The sequence below is a fragment of the Lepisosteus platostomus genome, chromosome 17 (assembly GCF_059453375.1).
Source record: "Lepisosteus platostomus isolate fLepPlt1 chromosome 17, fLepPlt1.hap1, whole genome shotgun sequence".
Taxonomy (NCBI): Eukaryota; Metazoa; Chordata; class Actinopteri; order Semionotiformes; family Lepisosteidae; genus Lepisosteus; species Lepisosteus platostomus.
The window spans coordinates 14,063,715-14,084,845 of record NC_142627.1 but is presented as its reverse complement, the minus strand read 5'-3'; the positions used below and the strand labels follow the sequence as shown (position 1 = coordinate 14,084,845).

The 21,131-nt window shown below is 39.3% G+C and overlaps 3 protein-coding genes across 7 annotated transcripts in view; 2 read left to right on the top strand and 1 right to left on the bottom strand.

Annotated features, from left to right (window-relative positions):
• Positions 1 to 4,258, top strand: part of LOC148646204 (protocadherin Fat 4) — a 28,281-nt gene extending 24,023 nt beyond the window's left edge. The window contains exons 37-44 of the mRNA XM_088609939.1: positions 245 to 375; positions 781 to 978; positions 1,368 to 1,462; positions 1,592 to 1,744; positions 2,191 to 2,385; positions 2,968 to 3,069; positions 3,264 to 3,300; positions 3,683 to 4,258. Of these exons, the coding sequence (XP_088466065.1) occupies positions 245 to 375; positions 781 to 978; positions 1,368 to 1,462; positions 1,592 to 1,744; positions 2,191 to 2,385; positions 2,968 to 3,069; positions 3,264 to 3,288 (899 nt within the window). The 3' untranslated portion in view covers positions 3,289 to 3,300; positions 3,683 to 4,258. The remainder of the gene's footprint in view (positions 1 to 244; positions 376 to 780; positions 979 to 1,367; positions 1,463 to 1,591; positions 1,745 to 2,190; positions 2,386 to 2,967; positions 3,070 to 3,263; positions 3,301 to 3,682) is intronic.
• Positions 4,259 to 5,277: 1,019 nt separating this feature from the next.
• On the top strand, positions 5,278 to 11,752 carry LOC148646203 (activator of 90 kDa heat shock protein ATPase homolog 2-like). Of its 3 annotated transcripts, XM_088610582.1 has the most exons (10): positions 5,301 to 5,586; positions 6,891 to 7,081; positions 7,389 to 7,517; positions 7,624 to 7,709; positions 7,813 to 7,927; positions 8,035 to 8,099; positions 8,489 to 8,611; positions 8,899 to 8,978; positions 9,064 to 9,115; positions 9,635 to 11,752. In XM_088610582.1, coding segments are annotated over exons 5-9 (336 nt in total). In that variant the 5' UTR covers positions 5,301 to 5,586; positions 6,891 to 7,081; positions 7,389 to 7,517; positions 7,624 to 7,709; positions 7,813 to 7,860; the 3' UTR covers positions 9,065 to 9,115; positions 9,635 to 11,752. The 3 variants fall into 3 exon arrangements, with proteins under 3 accessions (XP_088466707.1, XP_088466709.1, XP_088466708.1); XM_088610583.1 differs by lacking the exons at positions 7,389 to 7,517; positions 7,624 to 7,709 and having other exon boundaries at positions 5,298 to 5,586; XM_088610581.1 differs by lacking the exons at positions 7,813 to 7,927; positions 8,035 to 8,099; positions 8,489 to 8,611; ... (1 more) ...; positions 9,064 to 9,115; positions 9,635 to 11,752 and having other exon boundaries at positions 5,278 to 5,586; positions 7,459 to 7,517; positions 7,624 to 7,676.
• The window catches only part of usp34 (ubiquitin specific peptidase 34), a 55,662-nt gene continuing 45,323 nt past the window's right edge, over positions 10,793 to 21,131 (bottom strand). For all 3 annotated transcript variants that reach the window (XM_088610577.1, XM_088610578.1, XM_088610580.1), the window contains 18 exons: positions 20,342 to 20,390; positions 20,148 to 20,252; positions 20,012 to 20,056; positions 19,283 to 19,387; positions 19,049 to 19,196; positions 18,174 to 18,808; positions 17,897 to 18,054; positions 17,550 to 17,628; positions 16,940 to 17,066; positions 16,557 to 16,664; positions 16,053 to 16,157; positions 15,811 to 15,935; positions 14,863 to 14,986; positions 14,576 to 14,655; positions 14,264 to 14,404; positions 13,527 to 13,673; positions 13,099 to 13,255; positions 10,793 to 12,978 (listed from right to left, as the gene is read on the bottom strand). In XM_088610577.1, coding sequence (XP_088466703.1) covers positions 12,368 to 12,978; positions 13,099 to 13,255; positions 13,527 to 13,673; positions 14,264 to 14,404; positions 14,576 to 14,655; positions 14,863 to 14,986; positions 15,811 to 15,935; positions 16,053 to 16,157; positions 16,557 to 16,664; positions 16,940 to 17,066; positions 17,550 to 17,628; positions 17,897 to 18,054; positions 18,174 to 18,808; positions 19,049 to 19,196; positions 19,283 to 19,387; positions 20,012 to 20,056; positions 20,148 to 20,252; positions 20,342 to 20,390 — 3,049 coding nt within the window. In that variant the 3' untranslated portion in view covers positions 10,793 to 12,367. The remainder of the gene's footprint in view (positions 12,979 to 13,098; positions 13,256 to 13,526; positions 13,674 to 14,263; positions 14,405 to 14,575; positions 14,656 to 14,862; positions 14,987 to 15,810; positions 15,936 to 16,052; positions 16,158 to 16,556; positions 16,665 to 16,939; positions 17,067 to 17,549; positions 17,629 to 17,896; positions 18,055 to 18,173; positions 18,809 to 19,048; positions 19,197 to 19,282; positions 19,388 to 20,011; positions 20,057 to 20,147; positions 20,253 to 20,341; positions 20,391 to 21,131) is intronic.

The window sequence follows — 21,131 nt, the reverse complement described above, 5'->3', positions numbered from 1 at the left end:
CTGACAGGTGGCACCCAGTTTCCGCTTTGTGAAATGGACTGGATTTAAAAAAATATCACCAGAAAATGAAATGAAAAGAACAATATACTAAAATGGGCTAAAGGAGCTATATCGATTCCCAATTTATTAACCTTAATTTATTATTAAGGAATTTATTGAACAGGGCAGCTGCAAGCAGATCTTTTGTGTCTCAGCACTATGTGCATCTCTAATGCTTTGTGTCTAAATTGTGTTTTATTTTAAGATGGTAAAAATATTGCAAGACTGACCATTTTGGTTAAAGATGTGAATGAGGTTCCGAAATTCAGCCAGGAGAGCTACTCTGCAAGCATCTTCAACATAGCACCATACAAGTCACCAGTGGTACAAGTGAGGGTAAGTGCAGAGGACTGAGACCAGTGCTTAAACAAGACCATGACCAAGGACCCCCTGGGAGACTCATAGAATACACATTCAAATCTAGTAAAGAAAGTGAAATAAGGGAAAAACATTGCAAACGAAAGAGAGCTTCTGATACAACCCCATGGAAAATAAATTAAAATACACAGTTTAAGCATGAGATAACTGGAGAAATAGTAGCAGATTTATCAAGTAAAACGTTCAGGGGCAAAACCACCACAGCATACAAAATAATTATCTTTAATATATATATATATTTAATTCTGTAATCTTACTGTGTAACCTTTTCATGTCTGTTCATTCGCTTCTGCAGTTGAAATCAAGAGCAGTTTATTTTTCAACCTGAAAATGGTAAATGATGTCAATCGTGTCTTGTTACAGGCTTTTGATCAAGACAGTGGAGTCAATGGACTTCTAGAATACAGTCTGACAGACAGTCAAAGTCAGGAGTTTGACGTTGATGGATCAACGGGGGAGATTTATGTGGTCTCTGTAGAGGGCAAAACTGGAGAGTCTGCTTTCAAAGTGCAGGCCAAAGACCAAAATGGCAAGGGGCTGGCAGCTGTAACAACTGTAAAAGTAAGAATTTTACTTGCTTTACTTACAGCAATGGAGATCTGTGTGGCCATGTGCAAAGAAACTCTGACCCAGGTTTCACACTAAATTGAAACTTTAAATATATTTATGGGAGAACTAAAGCAAAAACTGTCAGTTGAAACATTTGGTTCACCTCTAACCCGAAACCTCTTCAATTGCAGAATGTTTTGAGACTGGCTTTCTTCATACTTCGCCTGTTTATGTTAATGAATGTTTTGAGCAATCCTTTAAATCAAAGAGATATTGTACAATATAGGAAATGCTCACATGCCTGTCTGTAAATCTTTTCCGAGGTGTACTGTATGTGTGATTAAAAATAAACTGAAAATACCTGGAGTCAAACGTGTAGTTAACTCTTGCGATCTTTTCAGGTAACTCTGGTTAGCAGCTCAAGCGATGATGTTGTGGTTATTTCCATCAATCAAGCTGTCAACAGCGTGGAAAAGAAGAAATATGAAGTGAAAAAGTAAGAGAAATGTCCCTGACTATATAACGAATGGTTCATTTTTTTGTGGAATGTTTGCTCTATTTTCTATTTCTAATTTAAGCAGACATTTTTTTAAACATTCTTTCTTGTTTTGCCATCCTCACTTAGGGCCCTTGAAAAGGCGTTAGGATGGGATGTACACATAATCAGCATAAATGGCATCAGCTCAAAAATGAGATTGGCAAAAAGCAATGAGGAGACCTTCTTTACTTTCCTAGCCACTGACAATGACAAAATAATGCCTTCAGAGGAGGTGAAAAGGCAAGTTTCTTCCTTTTTTCTCTCATATTTCAGATACTTTTCTATTTTTTCTAGTCTTTTCATGGCTGATTATATAAGTTCCTGACATTTTCCCTCACACTGGGAACAATTAAAGTTTGCGCATAACTATGAGCCTCAAATACGGTGTCCAGTAGATAAGATAAGATTAAGAGATAGTTCAAGCATTGAAGTTAACAATACTCAGTTCAGCAGAATACTTCTAAACAGTTTACAAATCCTTCACAGTTAAAGGATTTAGAGGGCTGACTGTCAAAAAAAGTAAATGTGTTCATAAACTGAGATTGGATGTGAAAGTGAAATTTCCTGAGTATCTTTTAATTCCTTTTGCTACATTTTCAAACGTTTCTTCTGGTAAATGCTTTAGCCACTTAAAATACATAACAATATAACATTTCTAACCAAATTTTGTTTTTTTGTTGTTTCAGCAAATTGGAAAGCTCAGAGGACCATATCCAAGCAGACTTAGAAGTGGTGTTTGGTGAAGACGTAGTTCATACAGTGAAAGACCAATTTGAAGATTTTGCTTTATCGTCTGACCAAACATCAGTCATTGTTCTGAGTGTGCTTTTGGCTCTGACTATAAGTGGCTTTGTTGCATTTCTGGTTGTAACCTTACTAAGGTAACCTTAGAAACTTAAATATTCACAAAGTTATTGACATAGTATAAATGCAATGCAAATGCAATATTCTTGCATTTAAATTGTCATTGTTATTATAATCAGAAGTGGTGAAAAAAAGGAAGCAAGGTTCTGCTGAAGTTTCCTTGCTCTTTGTAATAAATGTTAATTTTGGCAGCTGTCAGAAGTTGATTTATAGATAGATAAAAAAATACAACAGTTTTAAAAATAAGGCTGAGTAAAATCATGAATTCAAAATGATAAATTGTATTGTTATTGTTGAAAGATACTTTTGGTGCACAGTATTTTATCATTTTGCTGCTTTTCACTTGTACACATAAACATTTAAACATGGATCTCATTCCTTCAGGATATAATGCAGCACTGATAATTACAACACAGGGCACACAACATGTATTTTGAATATAAAGTTTTCATATATTCTTAATGTCAGGGTGGCACTGTTGATGTTGCACTAATTCTTTAAATTCTGGTAAACAATCAAAGCAGAGTTTGATATTGCATGTTGACTATAAAATCTACAGAGAAATAGAAGAGTTGGTATTGTTTTTCATTTACTTCCAGGAACAGAAAATTAAAAAAGGAATCTGATCCATATAAGGATACCCTTAGGTTTGGCATCTCTTACCCCAATGTGTTTCAACAAACAGAACATCAAGAAAACATGTGAGTACTCCCATTGTAGTAATTACTGTATTAAACAATTACTGTTCACTTGCAAAGGAAGTATAGCTGTGGTCTTTAGAAACTATATTTTTCATTATATGTCATTGTTCTGACATGACAGTCTGATACATTTCTAGCATTTAACAGTTCACAAAGGTTCATTGAACTAAAGCTGTTTTTTTATTTTGTAATAGGAAAAACACCGAAGAGCAAATGTAATGTGTGAAACAGGTAGGAGAGTGCAATTTCATATTATATCAGTTTATATCATTTTAATTTTATAATTTGTGCAAAATATTTTAATTTTAAATCTTAAATTTAAAATCATAAATTTGATTCTTAAAACATACTAGCTCAGATCACTACTTGAAGACACAAACAAAAAACCTCTTGTAAGAACCTCTTGCAAAACAATATTGTAGACCCGTTGATCCATTATTTCAGTCCCTAATCTTAGCGCAGTAAGGAAAAGTGGCTTTCATTTCTGCATTGCACACGTCCACACTATAGCAGTGCTACTAATCTGACAGTCAATATTTATTCTAAATGATTGTGCACATTCTCTGTGCTTTCTTAATGCAGTATTCATAACTGTATTACATTAACCTTTCAGGACAATGAGTCAAAGAAGGATTACATCAGCCTCAAAATGATCTCCAATGAAGACATGGAAAATGATGATTGAACAGAGAGAAGACACAGATAGTGAGGACAATGAGAATACCAGCAACTCTGCTCTCTGAAGAATTCATTCATGCAGTTACTACTTCTTCTTTGTTGTTAATACTAACATTCAGTGTGTCTAAGACAGAAGGTTCCATTATTTCAAATTTTTTGAGTGATATATCAAAAATATAAAGTTACCTTAAAAATAACATACTTTGCTGAGTATGCAGTATATTTACATTTCTACAATATCTTTATTTTTGGACTTTTTGATATTTTCATACACACAGCATTTTCAGGCAATTAAAATGCTTTCTGATTGTGATATATAATTAATTCAACTATATATTTAATTATTTATGGATTAGAATATGTCAAAATATGATATTTTTCATCAATAACAACAGATATGAATAAAATGTATTTGTTTATCACTTAAAATTTAATGGAACAGTTCATTGTATTTTAAAATATATCGTTCTAATTTATTTATTACAATTAAAATAACTTTTCCTTTCATGAACATTTTGCAACTGTTTTAATTGTTATGGTCTCTAAAATAATAATAATAATAATAATAATAATAATTCCTCACACTTACATAGCGCTTTTCTGGACACTCAACTCAAAGTGCTTTACAGGTAATGGGGACTCCCCTCCACCACCACCAATGTGCAGCCCCACCTGGATGACGTGACGGCAGCCATAGTGCGCCAGAAAGCTCACCACACATCAGCTATCAGTTGGGAGGAGAGCAGAGTAATGAAGCCAGTTCATAGATGGAGATTATTAGAAGGCCATGATTGGTAAGGGCCAATGGCAAATTTGGCCAGGATGCCGGGGTACCACCCCTACTCTTTTCGAGAAACACCCTGGGATTTTTAATGACCACAGAGAGTCAGGACCTCGGTTTTACGTCTCTTCCAAAGGACAGTGCCTTTTTACAGTATAGTGTCCCCATCACTATACTAGGGCATTAGCACCACCACAGACTGCAGGGTGAGACCCCAGCTGACCCCACTAACACCACTAAACCTTAGTTTTTCCCAGGAGGTCTCCAACCAGGTACTGACCAAGCTCACACCTACTTAGCTCTCGTGGACTGTCAGTTGTGAGTTGCAGGGTGATATACTCTTCCCAGTTTAAGTCTAAAAAGGTTAAATTCTTTCAGCCAGTCAGGGTAGAACAATGCAGTTAGGCCTTAGAATATATATCCTCAGTCTTTTTCTGGACTGATTACAAAGCTGCATTATCTTTTTTGGGGGGGATTGTGGAGACCACACTTGTACAAGCTACAAAAGCACGACTGCATACTGCATAAACAAAGCATCTTTCTTCTGTTTTTGTTGGGTTTTAAAGGCTTCAAATACGCGGTTAATAATTAAATTAAGTCTGATACTCTGATACTTAAGATATAATTGCCGTGTCGCGTAAAAAAAACAAATTTAATGCAATAAGGATGGAATACGTAACAGGATTATTACGTATCTACAGTACGCCTGTACCTACTGTATGACGAGACACTTCCTGGCAGAATGTTCCGTGAAGCAGATGCCTCTGGAAATTTCTCCGCAGTATTGTTACGTCACACAGCAACATCAACCTCCATTAAATTACATTGCATTGATAACACTGCAAGAGTCGTGAAGGGGATATCTTCCCTTACAAGGCTACATTCCATTTTATTGTTTGCAAAACAACTGATACGCTTTAGAACGTTTCTGTTTCTTATTTATTTGAAACCTTTTGTAAATAAAAGGAAGAATTTATAATGGCCAAGTGGGGACAAGGGGATCCGCGTTGGATTGTGGAGGAAAGAGCCGATGCTACAAACGTGAATAACTGGCACTGGTGAGTGGACTGGGGTTGATCTTCAGATTTCGGTTGTCATTGTTATTAAGAGTCTCATTTCGTTTTCGTTTTTTTTTTTTGAGAGGCTTAATTTTACAAAGGGTTACGTAAATGGCCATTTCGGGAGAATTGCCATAGGTTAGACTCTATATTGGAGAGTCGGCTAACGATGAAGAGCCCCAGGTTTGACTCGGAAGCGAAGCGTGCTCAAGCAGCAGTGAGGCAGTGTCTCAAGTGTCATATACAGGTATATATTATATGTAACGCACAGAACTACAACACCAGAAGAACGCAAAGGCTGCGCTGCAAGAGCTCTTACTGCAGCGGACAGGGAGAGAAAGCAACGTAACACTTCCCTGGCTTTCAAACAAATAATTTCTATCCCTTTATTTCATTCTGTTCATGCATGTTTTTGCACATTACCTGTTACCTTTTTGTTGTTTTGCACACTACCTGTGGTTGTTTTTGCACACTGTCTGTTGTCTCTGTCTTTCTTTTGTTATACAATTGTATTGTTGTTGTTTTTAATTTGTACTACTTATCGTCCGAGAGCTAGCTAAATATTCATTTCGTTATACCATATACCTGTACAGTATATGAGTATAATGACAAACTTGAACTTGATTCGTTTGCAATTGTGACACACGTACAGCGCTACATATCCAATACACATACAAGAGAATTTAAAACTTAAAAGATTTTTTTTTTGCCATCTTTAATAAGATAGGTATTTTTACGGGAAGGCAGTATTAGATGAAGCTCCTCTTGTAAGGGATGTGCTTTCTAGAGACATCTACACCCATCCGTGTGCTATCGGAAAGGGCAGGGTAACAGCTGTCCACAGGACTCTCAGGAGCACAGGGCGAGGCAGGACACCAGTTTATCAGTTTACAGGTTTAGAAAAAAGGGGGCAGTGCTGGAAAGCCCACTAGAGCTAACCAGCTAGTCTGTGAGCGTTTGGAGGAAACCCATGTACTGTAAATATGAAGACAACATGCACGCTGCACACAGAAGGTGCCTCAGCCAGGTATAGTACCCAAGACCAAAGAGCGGCAAGGTAGCAGCACAATGTTGCATTACCTGTACCTACCCCCTTCTATACCCTCTCACATTAGGGAAGCAATACCCCAGCAGTGGGAAATTCTCTACAGGGTTAGCAAAGCACAACAGTGTTTGTCTTTTACCCTTTCTAACCACGTGACTCTCGGGTAAAAAGACACTGACCTGGCTAGTGTTCATTCTGGCACGAAGTACAAATGTTGTAGAAAATAAAGTGCACTTTGCCTGATTTTTGTGGGTTTCAGGACTGAACGGGATGCAAGTCAGTGGTCAAAGCAGAAGCTAAAGGAGCTGCTGGTGGGCATTACTGTGGACAGCGAAGAGGGCAGCTGTCAGATAACGGACCTGAAAAAAGCAGAGGGAGAGGCATCCTGTAACAACAGGAAAGGCAGACTCATTATTTTTTACGAGTGGGACCTGAAGCTGACCTGGAAAGGTAAGCTGAGAACATATAATTTCAAGAGCAAATGTTTCAGTGTCTATCTGGTACCCAGTTCATGAATTAATTTATATCACAGTCTTTATTATGGTTCCCAAAAGGATACATTAGTCAGCTTGTAATAACATAAAACTGACCATAAGAGTGGATCCAAATGATTTAAAACAGCACTATCTTGAGACAGTGAGAAGGTTCATTTTACCTGGAGAGGAGGAATATTGTTATTGCTAATCAGTCTGCTTACTTGAGTCTTTTTCGTCATTGATAATGTAGAACTCTTTCGTTTAATAATCTTAATGTGTAGGTAGACTTCTTTCAACATGCAAACTCTGCATATAAAGAGGTCTAAGACTGAAAATACACTTCCTAATCAGAGCAATCAAGTCAAGTTGGAACACAGGACAAAGACACAAGAAAACAACTGCTCCAGACGGTATTTATGATTTGAAAGCTTTCCAATAAAAGCAAATATATTGTATACCCATTTTGGCTGCCTTGACATAGGCCCTGGTTGTGATGAAGTACATCTCATGTTTTAGGTATATTAAAAGGAACTGGGGATAAACAGAGGGGATCTATTGCAATCCCCAACCTTTCAGAAGAAAACGACATTGAAGACATAGAGGTCAGTTTGCATAAAATTCTGTAAGCATCTTAACAGGAGGCACCTGAAGTTTCCCTCTCTGTGCTGGGGTTTCACATCCGTATTTTCCTCTCTATCATTCCAGATAAGCATCTGTAGGAAGAAGGGGGAAGGAGACACACTAAAAGACCTCATGAATACAAAAGGAGTCCAGAAGATTAGGGAGGCCCTGGCTTGTTACCTGCATTCATTACGCACAGGTACTGCACCCGAAATGACTGTTTTGACATGCTAATGAACACTGACATGGAAGGAGTTTGAAGAAAAATCTTATTGTGTATTTTGTGTTTCTTACGGTTCTTTTCAGAGTTCACTCAGGGCATGGTGCTTTCAACACAGTCGAGGAAGAAAACAAGCGAGTTTGCTAAACAGGTGAGCATATTTAAATTGTAAATAATATTCCAATATAGATATGTGTGAAGAACAAATCTGGCAAAGTGAATCTGGTTTTCAGTGCCTTCTGGTCTCTGATCATAGTATACAGTTTACATTTCCTCACAGATTTCAAGCATTATTAGCTTGTAGATTTTATTGATAAACCAATGTACGCATGGTGCTTCTCTTTAGCTTGCCCATTCTAAAGCAAAGCCCCATGTCATGCTATTGCAACAACTAGTAGAGCTTTAAACTTAACCAGCTCAGTTTTCAAAAGGTGCTCCAGGACCAGCCTTTCTTCACAAGTTTGATTATTTGGCTTCCCTATGTCTTGATGCATAGCCTGTGTCATTGTGCAATTCAAGGTATGTGTCTTTTCTCACTAGGGTTTGTGTGGACACACGGTTGTGGAGACCGTAGGCGTGAGGATCCCAACATGCAAGCTGATCCTCAAGGACATGTTTGTCTCATCTGCAGCAGAGCTGTACAAGGCTTTCACATCACAAGAGGTAAGAGTATGGTTATGCAAAGGAAGGATCTTGTTTTGAAAATGTAAAAAACAATCATCACCAGCATTTACATTACATGTAGTGTTATAAACTCCTGGTATTGAAAATTTAGATCCCACTCCAAAATAAAATCATCTCAAAGACTGTAATGAAAGCAAAAAGGCTACTGTGGCTGTATGTTCAATTCTAGTGAGAAAAATCATTCCTCGTAATGTGCATATGTGAGAAAGTCCGTATTTGTCGGTGTGTTCTGATTGTTCTGAATTCTTACCAATTGTTGTTTGCAGGAGTTGAGAAAGTTCTCGGGTGCAGAGTCAGTTGCTGAAGCTCAAAAGGGAGGAAAGTTCCAGGAGAGTTCCTGGAGCTGGTGAGTACAAGGTCTGGCTTCAGCCACAACTACTGTATGCCGAGCTGATAGCACTGCTTACCAACCTTTCTGGCCTGTTTTTCAGAAAGAAAACGAGCAAATCGATATGAGATGGCGATGTCGGAACTGGACTGCTGGTATGTTGATGCAGTATTTTTGAGAAACAGAAGGTCCCCATCTTTTGTTTTGCCTTCTGGCATTTTGTTGAAAACAGGCACTTCAAAAGTTCTTAAGCCATTTTAAGCATAGAGAATTAATAAAAATCAGTGCCCTTAACAGAAAACTAAAAAAAAGACATTTAAAGTGCTCAAAGAACTTTATGGCACAATCAGCTGTTCAAAGTAGGCATATCAAATCATGTGTATCAACATAAAAATCCTTGCTCACAATACATCTGAATAACTAACTTTATAATTATTATGATCATATAATCTATTCTCACAATTAAATTCTTAATGGGAAATCTTTGTCACAATATCAACAGATCTCTCACACCTATGAAATCATATGAAGCAGAATCTACCAGATTATTTTTGCATATTTTTAAAAGTCTATTTCTAGGCACGCACAGCGTTCAGAGACAATGCTAGGACAGCGTTTGTGCGTAGCATGCTTCAGCTTGATGTTCATGACCGTCCTTTTTTTGTGCTTCACAGAACATTATGCCTCGGTGACCGTGAAACTGCTCGATGTGTCTGGCCAAGCACAGGTGCAGGTGGAGTGCAAAAATATCCCTGCTGCTGAGGAGCAGAGCACGCAGCTGTGCTGGCAGAGGACCTACTTTGACCCCTTGAAACGGCTACTCTCGCACTGTGCAGAAATGCCCACTGAATAAAGAGCCGTTTGGCCAACGCTGACTATATTTCCTGTTGATATTGAGGACTTAAATGTTTATACTTAAGTCTTTTATGTGACGTTCAAATAGAAATCTACATTTTAAAAAAATTATCATGCAGTCATGAGCCACTAGTAAAAAAAATCATTAGAGAGGACAAAGCGATTTCATCGCACATTGCTACTGCTACAAACCTGTCCTGGCAGAAAACAGAGAAGATAACATTACCCACTCAAAAGGCAGTAAGTCCATATTCATGTGTTTTCAGATAGCCGCATGAATCTGGAAAGGGTCACTGCAACACAGACCCTAGCCCAGAAGCACAACATGCAAGGCAGATTGTCCACCACAGGGAACACACAGGGACAACTCAAAGACACAAGTTCACCTCGCCAACACATCTTTGGAAGGTGGGAGATAAGCAAAGTGCCCTGAGAAAACCCACGCAAATATGTGCATACTCAGAAGGTACTCCAGTCCAGAATAGAACATAAAGCGTAAGAGGAGAGAGATTAGGGCTCTAACGACCCAGCATATGACCAACTCATTGTACACAGTACTGTACCTGTATTTCTTAGGTATCACTACCTTAATTCTTGTTTTCTAGTACCTGCCAGCAAATTGCCAAACCTTAAAAATAGGATCATTCGTTGAATAAAGAAAATGGTATACAGATGACCATTTCATTCATTGGCTGGTATATTGTTTCTAAGGAAAGACTTTACTACTACGCTTATTACCGTAAAAGGACCGGACTTGTTCAGTCTATGAAAAATGTTAAACTTGTCTGACGTCTGAAGTCGTCTTGCACCATCTGGTATGTGGAAAACTTGGTGCCAGAATCTTATTTGAGTTTATTTGAAATTACATAACACTATGCTTCTGCAATTAAGTTTAATGTTACATTTGACTTAATGAGAGATGTGAAGTGAAGAACAAAATTTAGGAAAAGGTTTTGTTACAAAACAAGGTTCGAATATCAAATTTGTCATTTAATTTTATTACAATTATCAACTGTTATGTTTTACATTATTTCGCAGTGAGTAAAACAAGTTACAGTAAAGTGCCAATCAAGCAAAATTAAAAGTCAAACTTGACTACAGGCATGTTCACCTTATTCTTGAACTAATAAACTGGAGATCAAGCTTTTAGCACAACAGGTCCCTTGCTCAGTTAAAATCTAACATTTAGTGGAGGTGTAAATATATTACACCAAAAATGTTGTTGTAAAGACCACAACTGATACAAATTGAATGGCTTGTTTTGGAAATTTATAGATATTTGCAGAGTATGGCTATTTAAAACATCTTTAAAAATCAGGAATTATTTAATAAAGATTTATCTCAAGGCACTGCTTGTCATGCCCATCTGAACTAAAACAAGGAGTATGAAGTGAAATGTCATTGTCACATAAAATATTTTGTTGAGGGTCATGGATGCTTGCCAAATAGGATTGTTTCCATGATTTCATTGTAATCTGAATGATGCACAATACAGAATGAATCCAACCATTTTGTTTACTTTTCATTAACATATGAACATGCTAAATAATTCTGGGAACATAATATTCCTGTTTAAACCTCAGAATTATGTAAACTGAAAAAGGTTCATGTAACTGTTGACCCATCAGACAGATTTAGAATTGTTAGCATTCTAGCTGGTAAATAGTCCCAGCCTAAAATTAAATTGAACATGCATTGCACTGCTTCTATCATAAAAAATCACAAAGTACTTATATTCTAAAACTTTGTGAAAAATATTACAAATAAACCAGAAAAACTAATCTGTCAGAGGTTGTATTCTCTTTTGGTTCATAATAACTATAAGTTTTATTCATATTATAATTCTAAATTAAGTCAAATAGAAAACAGGAAATGCAATTATGACATAATATAATATGGAATGTATTTCAGTAAATAAAATAAAGCTCAAATTGTTACATCAAGTGTGCTTTATTTCATCCACAGGTATCCTGTCAAATAAAGCACCATATATATTTATATATATACTGCCAGGCCACATTTAGAAAGGATTCTTAACAGAATCAAGTTTCTTGTGGTTTTTTTTAATATACAGGTAAACTTATTTTGGATATAACCACAGAAATATGAGGCAATCTGCCTCCTTAGTAAAGTACAAAACTGGCACAGAGGACACCATATTATACACAGTAAAAATGCAATAAATTTAAATTACATACAGAAAAGAGAGAAGACTAAAATTCTGTAAACCTTCCCCCGTTAACAGCAACCTTGAACAAAGAATTACTTCAAAGAACTCTGAAATAAGTAAAAATGAAAAATGTTTTGCCCTTTGAGAAAATGTGCTATAGCTGCAATTATTTTCTTATCAATTGATCTGAGGCATTGCATCTTTCCAGCCTCAGATGCTTCAAGCATATGAATCTATTGCCATTCAAGCACAAAAAAAGATCACTTGACAAACTAAAGCACAGAGCAACTGATCAAACAGCCAGAAGTGAACAGAAAAAGAGAAGTATACAAACAGCATTTAAAAAAAAGAAAATTTAAAAGCAGACATGCGAGAAATACTGTCAAGACGTGGACCGACTTCCTTTTCCAGACAGTTTTGTGACCACACTGATAGTAGACTCAACGGTCCTGCACAAAGTGTCTAAAATGTCATGCTGCTGCATGAAGTTCAACAGTCCTCTGGACTGGGCACAGCTGGCTGGCAGACTGCTCTCTGGGTCCTGCAAAGGGAAACTCTGATTCTCACCCCCTCTCAGGTCCGCAATGTCATGCAAACCTGCAAAAACGGACGTAGAGGGAAACTCGGCGTCCTCTTCCGCGCCGCTGGAAGCCTTGGAGCCCTGAAGCTCTTCCTTCGAGTCTTTACATTCCTCGGCCTGACCCTCGCCTTCCGCCTGCTCCTCTGGGGGCCTGCTGCAGAGCAGGGCGTCCTCGGGCACCGAGCACGAGGACTCCATCTTCTCCTCCTTCGGGGAGCTGTTTTCAGGGGTGGGAGGATCCTGCTCGGTTCCTGGGTCAATGACTGAGGAGTCCCTGGTCTCTGTGTCGGAGGTGCTGGTTGGGGTCAATGCCTCCCTCGGCTCCGACTTCAGCTCTCCCGCACAGCTCTCGATGGCCAGGTCCTCATCGCAGCTCACACGCCGCCTCTTCACCGGAGTCGCTCCCTCATCGTCTGCAAGAACCCACAGGGCAGCGTTAATGTCGGCGCTAACTCCTGCCACAGACCAGTCTGCGGATTACTGGTGAAAATGCAGGCTGTACCTCGGAACATTTCAAATGTCTGGAGGTGTACCTTTCGATTTTCTCTCCTTCGCCTCCAGCTCCAGGGCATTTCTCTGCTGCAAGCAGGCTCTGCACTTGCCGAGCAGATCCTGAAGCGCTGGCAGCAGGGCAGTGTCGAGCTGCTTTGGGGTGTGAACCGAAAGCATCAGGATGAAGGCTCGCAGGTCCTGTGAAGAGGAATCGTGCCATTTTAAAAAGTCCCCTTTTGACATGTACAGTAGCAGACACTAACGTTTTACACAGCTTTTAAAATAAAGGATTATCTGAATTCAAGAAAATAAACCTCACTAAAAACAAAAAAATACATATACACAACAGGGAAAAAAAAACTTTCAGGCTAAAAGTATGTGTGTCACATTACAGTACAATGTTAATCGTTATGATACGACAATCCCACAGTTTACTGCCTTTATTATCTAGTACCGCAAAAATACAAACCGCATTCAGTGCACTGCTCGTTTTGCAGATCTCTGCTCTTTGGCTTGCAGGTTCCGGCTCCAGACAGTGGTACTCATTGATCAGATTAGTCACTAGAACGTTTATAAGATTTGCACAGCTAGAACCAGACAAAACTTGACTCTGCACCTTCAAGGAAAATAATAAAACATGATTTTAGTTAGCTTAAGTAGCCTGCTAAAGTTCTTTGAACAAAGAAACAGAAATGGAGACTGCTGAGCTAGGTGTTAATGCTGACACATCTACATATTTTAAATGTGAGGGACCAATAACAAAAGCAAACAATGATAGTATATATAGTTAAATGTATAAGGGGTGAGATTAAGGGATGTTACACTGAAATCTAACTTCAGTTAGAATATTATGTATGATTTTGGTCACCATGGTACAAGAAAGACATTAGCGCTCTAGAATTTCTAGAGAACCACACCCAGATATATTCTGATACAACCCCTTAGACTTTTACATCAACAGCAAAACATGAACCAGAGATGAAGTGCATTTAAAACCCAAAACGAGAAGCACGTCTTTTTCTTAAGCTTAAAGGAAATATGGAACAAGCTAAAATTCCATGTTACTGAAGTCACACTCTCACTTCTTTTAAAACATAGCTAGATGAGCCCTTTGGATTTACTAACTACCAAATGGGCGAGATGAGCTGAATGGCTTGAAATAAATAAGTACAAATCGCTGGTGAATATAAATAACTGTCCCCATACCTTGAGAAGGAAGCAGGTCAAGAAGGAGTAGACCACGTTGTTGTTTAGAAACGTCCTTTCGTCCATTAAGATGCACTTTATGTACTCTGCAAAAGCCGGGTCTTCACACAGGAGCTTCACACAGCTCTTTGCCATAGCAGACTAAAGAAAAGAATTGCAATAAATGAAAAGTTTTGATAACACCAAAAACCAAGCTCGCAGCTTACCACGACAAAATGCACTTGAGCTCTTTTTGAAATGTAAACCTGCTTACAAATTAGGGGCCCACAAAATTTCACATCTATAACAGATCAGTTAAAGTGTGTACAATACCTGAGACTGGCAAAGTTCTGTCCAGAGTTTGGGTAACAATGCCAAATGTAAGGGCAAACCTTCATACGCAATCAGGACACCTGTGAATAGAGAAAGAGTAATGTAGATATCTAAAATGGGTTTGATTCTCTATTTGATATTCTAAAACAGCCAACAAGAAACCTAAGTAATACACTTGTCAAGAAAAAATATACATATTTTTCAGAACATGTTAACCAAAATGCCTAAAGGAATGATAAAATAAGGAATTAGTGTATAAACACTCATTATAACCCAAACCAACTTACTTAGTTTAACTAAATTGTCTGTAAACTTTTCACAGTTGATAGCTACTCGGCACAACAAATGAATGAACTGATGATAGGACAGGAAATAATCCAACAGCATACGGTCATAGACCTCATCCTTTCCCTGAAAAAAGAAAAGGGGAATGTATTATAAATCAGGGGGAGACAAAAAAAAAACACTTGTAAGTTATTTATCATGACACCTTGCTGAAATGTAAAATGCCCCCTTAACATCAAAGATGTCTGTTATTACATGACTAAAAAGAGCACTATGTGGAATATTGGAATAGTGGAATTTTTCTCTGTACAGCCTGGACAAATGTGCCACTGCCCACTGCTCTCTTCAGGCTCGATGCCACCATGAAAGCCACTGTTTGACAGGCGGCTTGAGGGTGTGTCGTCCTGCTGCAATGGTGTCATGTCAGGATGAGCCCACAGGAATAGTAGTAACAGCAGGATGTCTTGTGTCCAGACATTCTTGGCAATACCCTCACACTAGGACCTCCACATAGAGCTCTGCTGTACACAAGAATTAGTACATCATTCTGCACGTCAGCATCACACTCGCCAATATCCATCAGGGTGGTCTACACACCACTGTCTATCGCTACTTAGGACTTTTCTTGATGAGTGACGCATACAGTATGAGTTCTTTCTGGTATTTGTCTTTCTTAGTTTTTATAGGCTTGAAAGGTTAAATAACTTAATCACCTGTGTGCAATCACCTCTTTCATCAGCCACCAACTAATGGAATGATTCAGTGCTAATGCAATTAAGTTACCTGTGTGTACTGCAATCGGTCATCAATAATTAGTGAATAGAAACAACTCCTAAAACGTTTAATTAACATCCAAAACCTAAAATACTTTTTCTAAAACAACGCATACACAAATAGAGTGAGGTTTCTATAGATGTTCGGTATATTTATTACAGATTGGACATATGCACCTTGCTGGTCTCAACCATGGAGGGAAGAAGACACATATTAAGCTCTGGTCTTGGGGGCCGAATGTTGTTTTTTCCTCCCATCAGCTTGATGTTCTCCCGACAAGGAAAGTATGGTCCAAAAGACACTGCAAAAAACACAGCACAATATCGAGTCAGGTTGGCCATCACTACAAATACGCTTATTAAACCAAAGAGCAACTAATCCACCAGTCACAGGACGGGGCAGAGAGCACACAACTTACTTGGGATGCTACTATGATGGTAAGTGCAGTGGTTGTGTTGAAGAAATGGCACCAGGGTGTGCAGGAAGTCATGAGGACTCAAGAGAACTAGCTCCTTTAAAACATCTGGAGGACAAACACATGTACGAAGTTAACAATACATTCTAGAAAGTATTTTTGTACTGATGACTAACCCCACAGCGGTTAATAAAGACAAATCAAGCTGTTCCTATTGGAAAAGTGAAGCTAGCAGGCAATTCCATAGCTTTTAAGTGGTGAAACACCAAAAATACCAACAGAAAGATTGAACATGAAGACCCTTCCAAAAGAACAAGCCTTGTTCACAATGCTAGTTTCTAACCTAGCATGAAAACTGTCTGATGCTGCTTTCTGGTTGGTCTGGTTGATCCACAAAACGTTAAAGAAAGGCAGTTTATTGCACACGTGCAAAGAAATAAACCTTTTCTTTCAGTTTTTTCCAATTCCAGCTCTGTTTGTGAAAAGTGAGCTTTAAGAGGGTCTCACCTATACACGCATTTCTAAGCTCTGGAGGACTGTAGGAATTCAAGAGAGTAAGCAGCTTGTGGGCAAATTCAATCCTCTCCTGCCACTGGATGAGAGCCTGTTTGACATCTGCAAAATGTGAGGGAAAAGGCTTTCAATGATCTGAAACAAAGCCATTAATTCACAGAACTGATATATTAACTCTGATCCTGTTCCAAATTTAGGAAGGTTTGCACCTGAACATAATGTTTCGTATAACAATTTCAATACATCACAAAAAAACAACTCTCTTTCCTAGGTACCTAGCTAGAGTGGACAACTCAGCAACTGCTCCCTGACATGCCATTATCACCACTGCCTGAAACGTCTCTAGCTTGTGAGCAATGAGTTAGAAGAGCACATACCCTTCCTCTGAAGATAAGGCCGTGTGGCCTTGAGAACTGACAGGAAGATGGATAGTAGCTCCACCAGGTCTCCAGTAACATGACATGCAGTTGCCTCATGGTACATCATGTGCAATGTGTTGAAAGACTGTCCAGGACAGAGGAAAAGAGGTTCAATATACATAGAATCAGCCTATGTCCTCCATGTACACCTTAAATAGAAATCTCACTAGGTAATGAAACTGTAGATTCAAGCTGTGGGAATAGAAGAGCAGCAGCACACAAATGTATTTACAGACACATCAAGTCCTATCCATTATCAGCAAGCTGCTTATTCAAGGGCAGGTCACGGCGAGCTAGAGCCTGTCCCGAAAGCATAGGGCAGGAAAGAGAGCACACAACTGAGATCCTGCTGGACATGACAGCAGTCCATCACAAGGCCTTGGAGAAACGCAGAAATCGGAATTTCTGTGTTTCTAATGCATTATTAACTTAAGCCATCTCAATAGACTATATAGCATGTTATATAACTCAAGCATAAGCACACATTTCATCTCAGTGTATACAATCTTTGAATAGGCAGACGCATGCAGCACATTAAAATGAATATTTTTAAAAGCAGAATGCTCACCTCTGTCATGAGGATCAGTCCCCTGTTAAAAACAACAAGCAATCTGTCCTCGTCGTTTTCTAGCAGAACACGAAAGGCACTAGAAAAAAAGATGTCACGCGATGATTTAAACCAATGTGAAAAGACATAGAATGCTTGAAAAAATGCTATACCTGCAATTTCCATTATTCTTTCAGGAAGAGTGACAATTTAAGAAATTTAGAAATAACAAATTTAAATTTTAAGAATGACCCATCTGGAGACTAGCTTCTATTAATCCAAAAAGCCTAGTGGTATTCTCTCACATTTCCTGCTAGGAAATTGAAAATAATGTCTCACTCTCAGCTTCAGAGAGACACAAACAATACCTGATCAGAGTGGTCCAACATGATCGCCCATCTAGGCAGCGCAGGTAGCAGCTTATGGTGGTTTTCTTGAACTGTTTGATGTCATCCAGCTCCTCCTCTCTCATATCAGGCCTCTGGGCAACAAAGAGCTGCATCAAGTTGAAGAGCTCCTCCACTGCCTGCAAGCACAGCACAGACTGTTCAAGGGGCCTGGCACAGTGCAGTTCTTACACAATCACGGCTACAAGAAAACAATGTGTCCCAAAACAGAAATACAGCTTTCAGGACACATACTTACCCCTGGGTACTGGCTGGCATGAGGCGTAAGGTTTTTGAACGCCCACTGGATGTTCTGGTGGGAAGCCAGCTGCCTGGTAAATGCAGGTGACTGCTCACAGCACATGCGCAAAATGCCATAGTAGGCTGGCAGCATGCCACGATTGAAGAGCACCACATCCTGGTCATCATGGTCCGCCAAGATGTAGTTGAAGGCAATGTTCTTGGTCACCACCGGGTTCTGGACAATAAGACGGACGTTCTCGGGGCAATCCACACACACATTGTACCAGAAGGACAGGAGGGCCTGCTTGTTGTGGTTTGTGGCAATGGCTGGCTCAGACAGCTTAGGCTGGAAGAGGTTCCACAGGTCCATGAAGTAACTGGAGAACATGAGTTTCTCCGTCTTGGAAATCAAGCAGTAGGTCATGAAGCTGAAGTACTGCACCAGCTTGGTAGTGCCGTGCACAGCAGCGTCCACATACAGCTTGGCGCGGGACAGCAGTCCCAGGAGGACATTGTAGACCTGGTGCAGCACCACCGTGGTGTCTGGGCTTAGAGGCAGGTCCCGGGTGGGAATGTGAAGGGAACGGGTGGAACGGAACATCTGACGGAAAGAGTTGCTGGGAATCAGCGACACCAGGAGATAAGCAGCAGCTGCAAAACACAATTCATGAATGTGTGCGTGTTGTTTTAAAATCAGAATCAACGTGGCACGTCTCCAGCTACGATTTTGATTGACGGTTAAAAATTCGGTTTCAAAAGACTGGCCCAGCGATCCCACATTCCTCAACATAATGACGTTACTTTCGTTAATGTAAAAACAACAACAAAACTGACTCCTCTCGTGCACTGCTCCGGGGTCTCGAAGACCAGGTTTGTGGAAGCGGTACGTACATGTTCGGACCCGTGGGTAGTTGTGTGCCAGCAGGAACCGTTCTACCCAGTTCTCCATGTTCTGAAGCACCCAGCTGTGTGCCAGCTTGTTGCGTGGCGTCTGCACAGCCAGCCAGTCCAAACACTGAGAGGGGTTGTACTCTATGACCTGAAAGCAAGACAAGAAAAGGGGCTCAGCTTGGCGCTGCGATTTCAATTGCTGCATCAGGATCAGACATGTTGGCGACAGCGTACCTCCCAGATCCTCTGCAGAATGTAAGATGCGAAAGAGGGCATTCCAGGTGGTCCTCCCGCAAACTCCATCAGCATGGTGAGCAGTTTGAAGAAAGGATTAGCAGCCTGCAGGATACACAGAGAGGGGGAATACGCAGGGGTTAAAAATCAAACTCGCCATGGGTTCCCATCATAGCCATTGCCGTTTGCTTCTCAGTACACACCTATTAAAGGTATGGACTTTACGACCTTCTTAAATATCGCACACAGTTACTCTCACAACCAATTCAATGGTCTGTTTGCCGCTTTAATAGATTTTCTTCTTGGTAATGTTATTTTATTTGGAATGTGTCGTATGTTGCACGACTTGCTACCTAAATTGCTTCCTTGGGGATGAATGAAGTATTCTGAATTGAATCGAATCTAATTCTAAAATGACATATCTTCTGAACAATGCTGTTTCTCCATTAGAAAGCGGCCAACACAAGCTCATCCTCATTCTCACACTAGAAGGTATTACCTCCTTCCAAAGTCAACATAGCACACACTCTTGATTGCTGCCTACAATGAAAAGCCTAAGCACAGGACTTCCAATGTAACAAAACATACAACAGGGTAACTACAAAAACAAAATGGCACCCAAGAAATCTTTCAAAAACTATTTTCATAAGCCATATCTGACATGGGCCATGGCACTGAAAATAACACTTTATTGAGCACGGCAACAGGGGATTTTTATTTTACACGTACCTCTGGAGTGAGTTTTGCTATGGAGGTGAAAAGCATAGAAACAATCTGAAACAAAATGGATTTTGTGTTAATATTATGAAAGGAAGCAGAGGAATAAAAATAAAATGGGAGGGTTTGAGGTTCCGTTAAAACTTACATGTTCTGCAAGTCTATTGTTATAGCGACAGAGGCTGAAGATGAGGTTGCACGTTTGCCTGATATTGATGCTGTCCCGTATGTGTTGAAATAAGAACGGGAATCCCTGTGAAACCCACAGAAAGATGAATCAGACTCATGCTCAGAAAGCGGCAGCAGTTATAAAGCTGAATTCAGGAAGCCCACTAGTCCTACCTTTCCTCCCGTGAGTGCTGCCATATCATTCTGAGACAAAGTTAAATGTCTAGAGGAAAAAAAACATTTAAGTTAATGAAACAAATGACTTTTTTGTACTCCAAATAAGAGTTAACTGTCTAACATAACAGTCAGATTTAAAAAAAAGCTGAATACAATATACAGTACACCCCCATTATAAGGGGATCCACTACAGTGCAGAATGGGTTATAACATGGTAAGATCCTGAAACACCTTTCTTAGAAAATGCAACTTGACGTGAATATTTCAAACAAATAATATGACACATCTTTCTCTGTTGAAACGCATCTAGATGGACAGAGTGAGAAGGCGGCTTAAACGCAAAGACATTTTCCTGGAAATACGGAACCCAAAGCGGACTGCTCACATGAAAAAAGGCTGCTCCATTCTATTCACTTGGTGTTATTAGGAATAGCAAGAGACAATCAGATACAATTCTGTGAGATTTTACAAAAGGTCAATCAGAATTTAAAGGAAGCATGGAGGGGCTCTAGCACTTGAAGAGGCAAGAGGTAGGGATCCTATATATAGGAAAATGTAGCTTCAGAATCATATTTATCATTGTCTTTAAAACACCAGAGTTTCAATATAATTTATGCTTTAACCTACTTTAACCATCTGAAACATCTTATCAAATAAAAACCATGATGGTTAAAAACCTTTATATTAAATATTTTTAGAAGCATGTGTTTAATCTCTCCTTTCCTCTTCCCTTGTTCCAGAGACGAAACTGTGTTCAAATCACAGGATTTGAGGGAGCTAGCACAAT

What these genes read in the sequence shown, in the direction of transcription:
- LOC148646203 (XM_088610581.1), top strand. Translation starts at nt 5,507, where the DNA reads ATGGCCAAGTGGGGACAAGGGGATCCGCGTTGGATTGTGGAGGAAAGA. An exon ending in AACGTGAATAACTGGCACTG is followed by an intron (nt 5,587 to 6,890) that starts GTGAGTGGACTG and finishes TGTGGGTTTCAG; the next exon opens with GACTGAACGGGATGCAAGTC. An exon ending in CCTGAAGCTGACCTGGAAAG is followed by an intron (nt 7,082 to 7,458) that starts GTAAGCTGAGAA and finishes CTTCCTAATCAG; the next exon opens with AGCAATCAAGTCAAGTTGGA.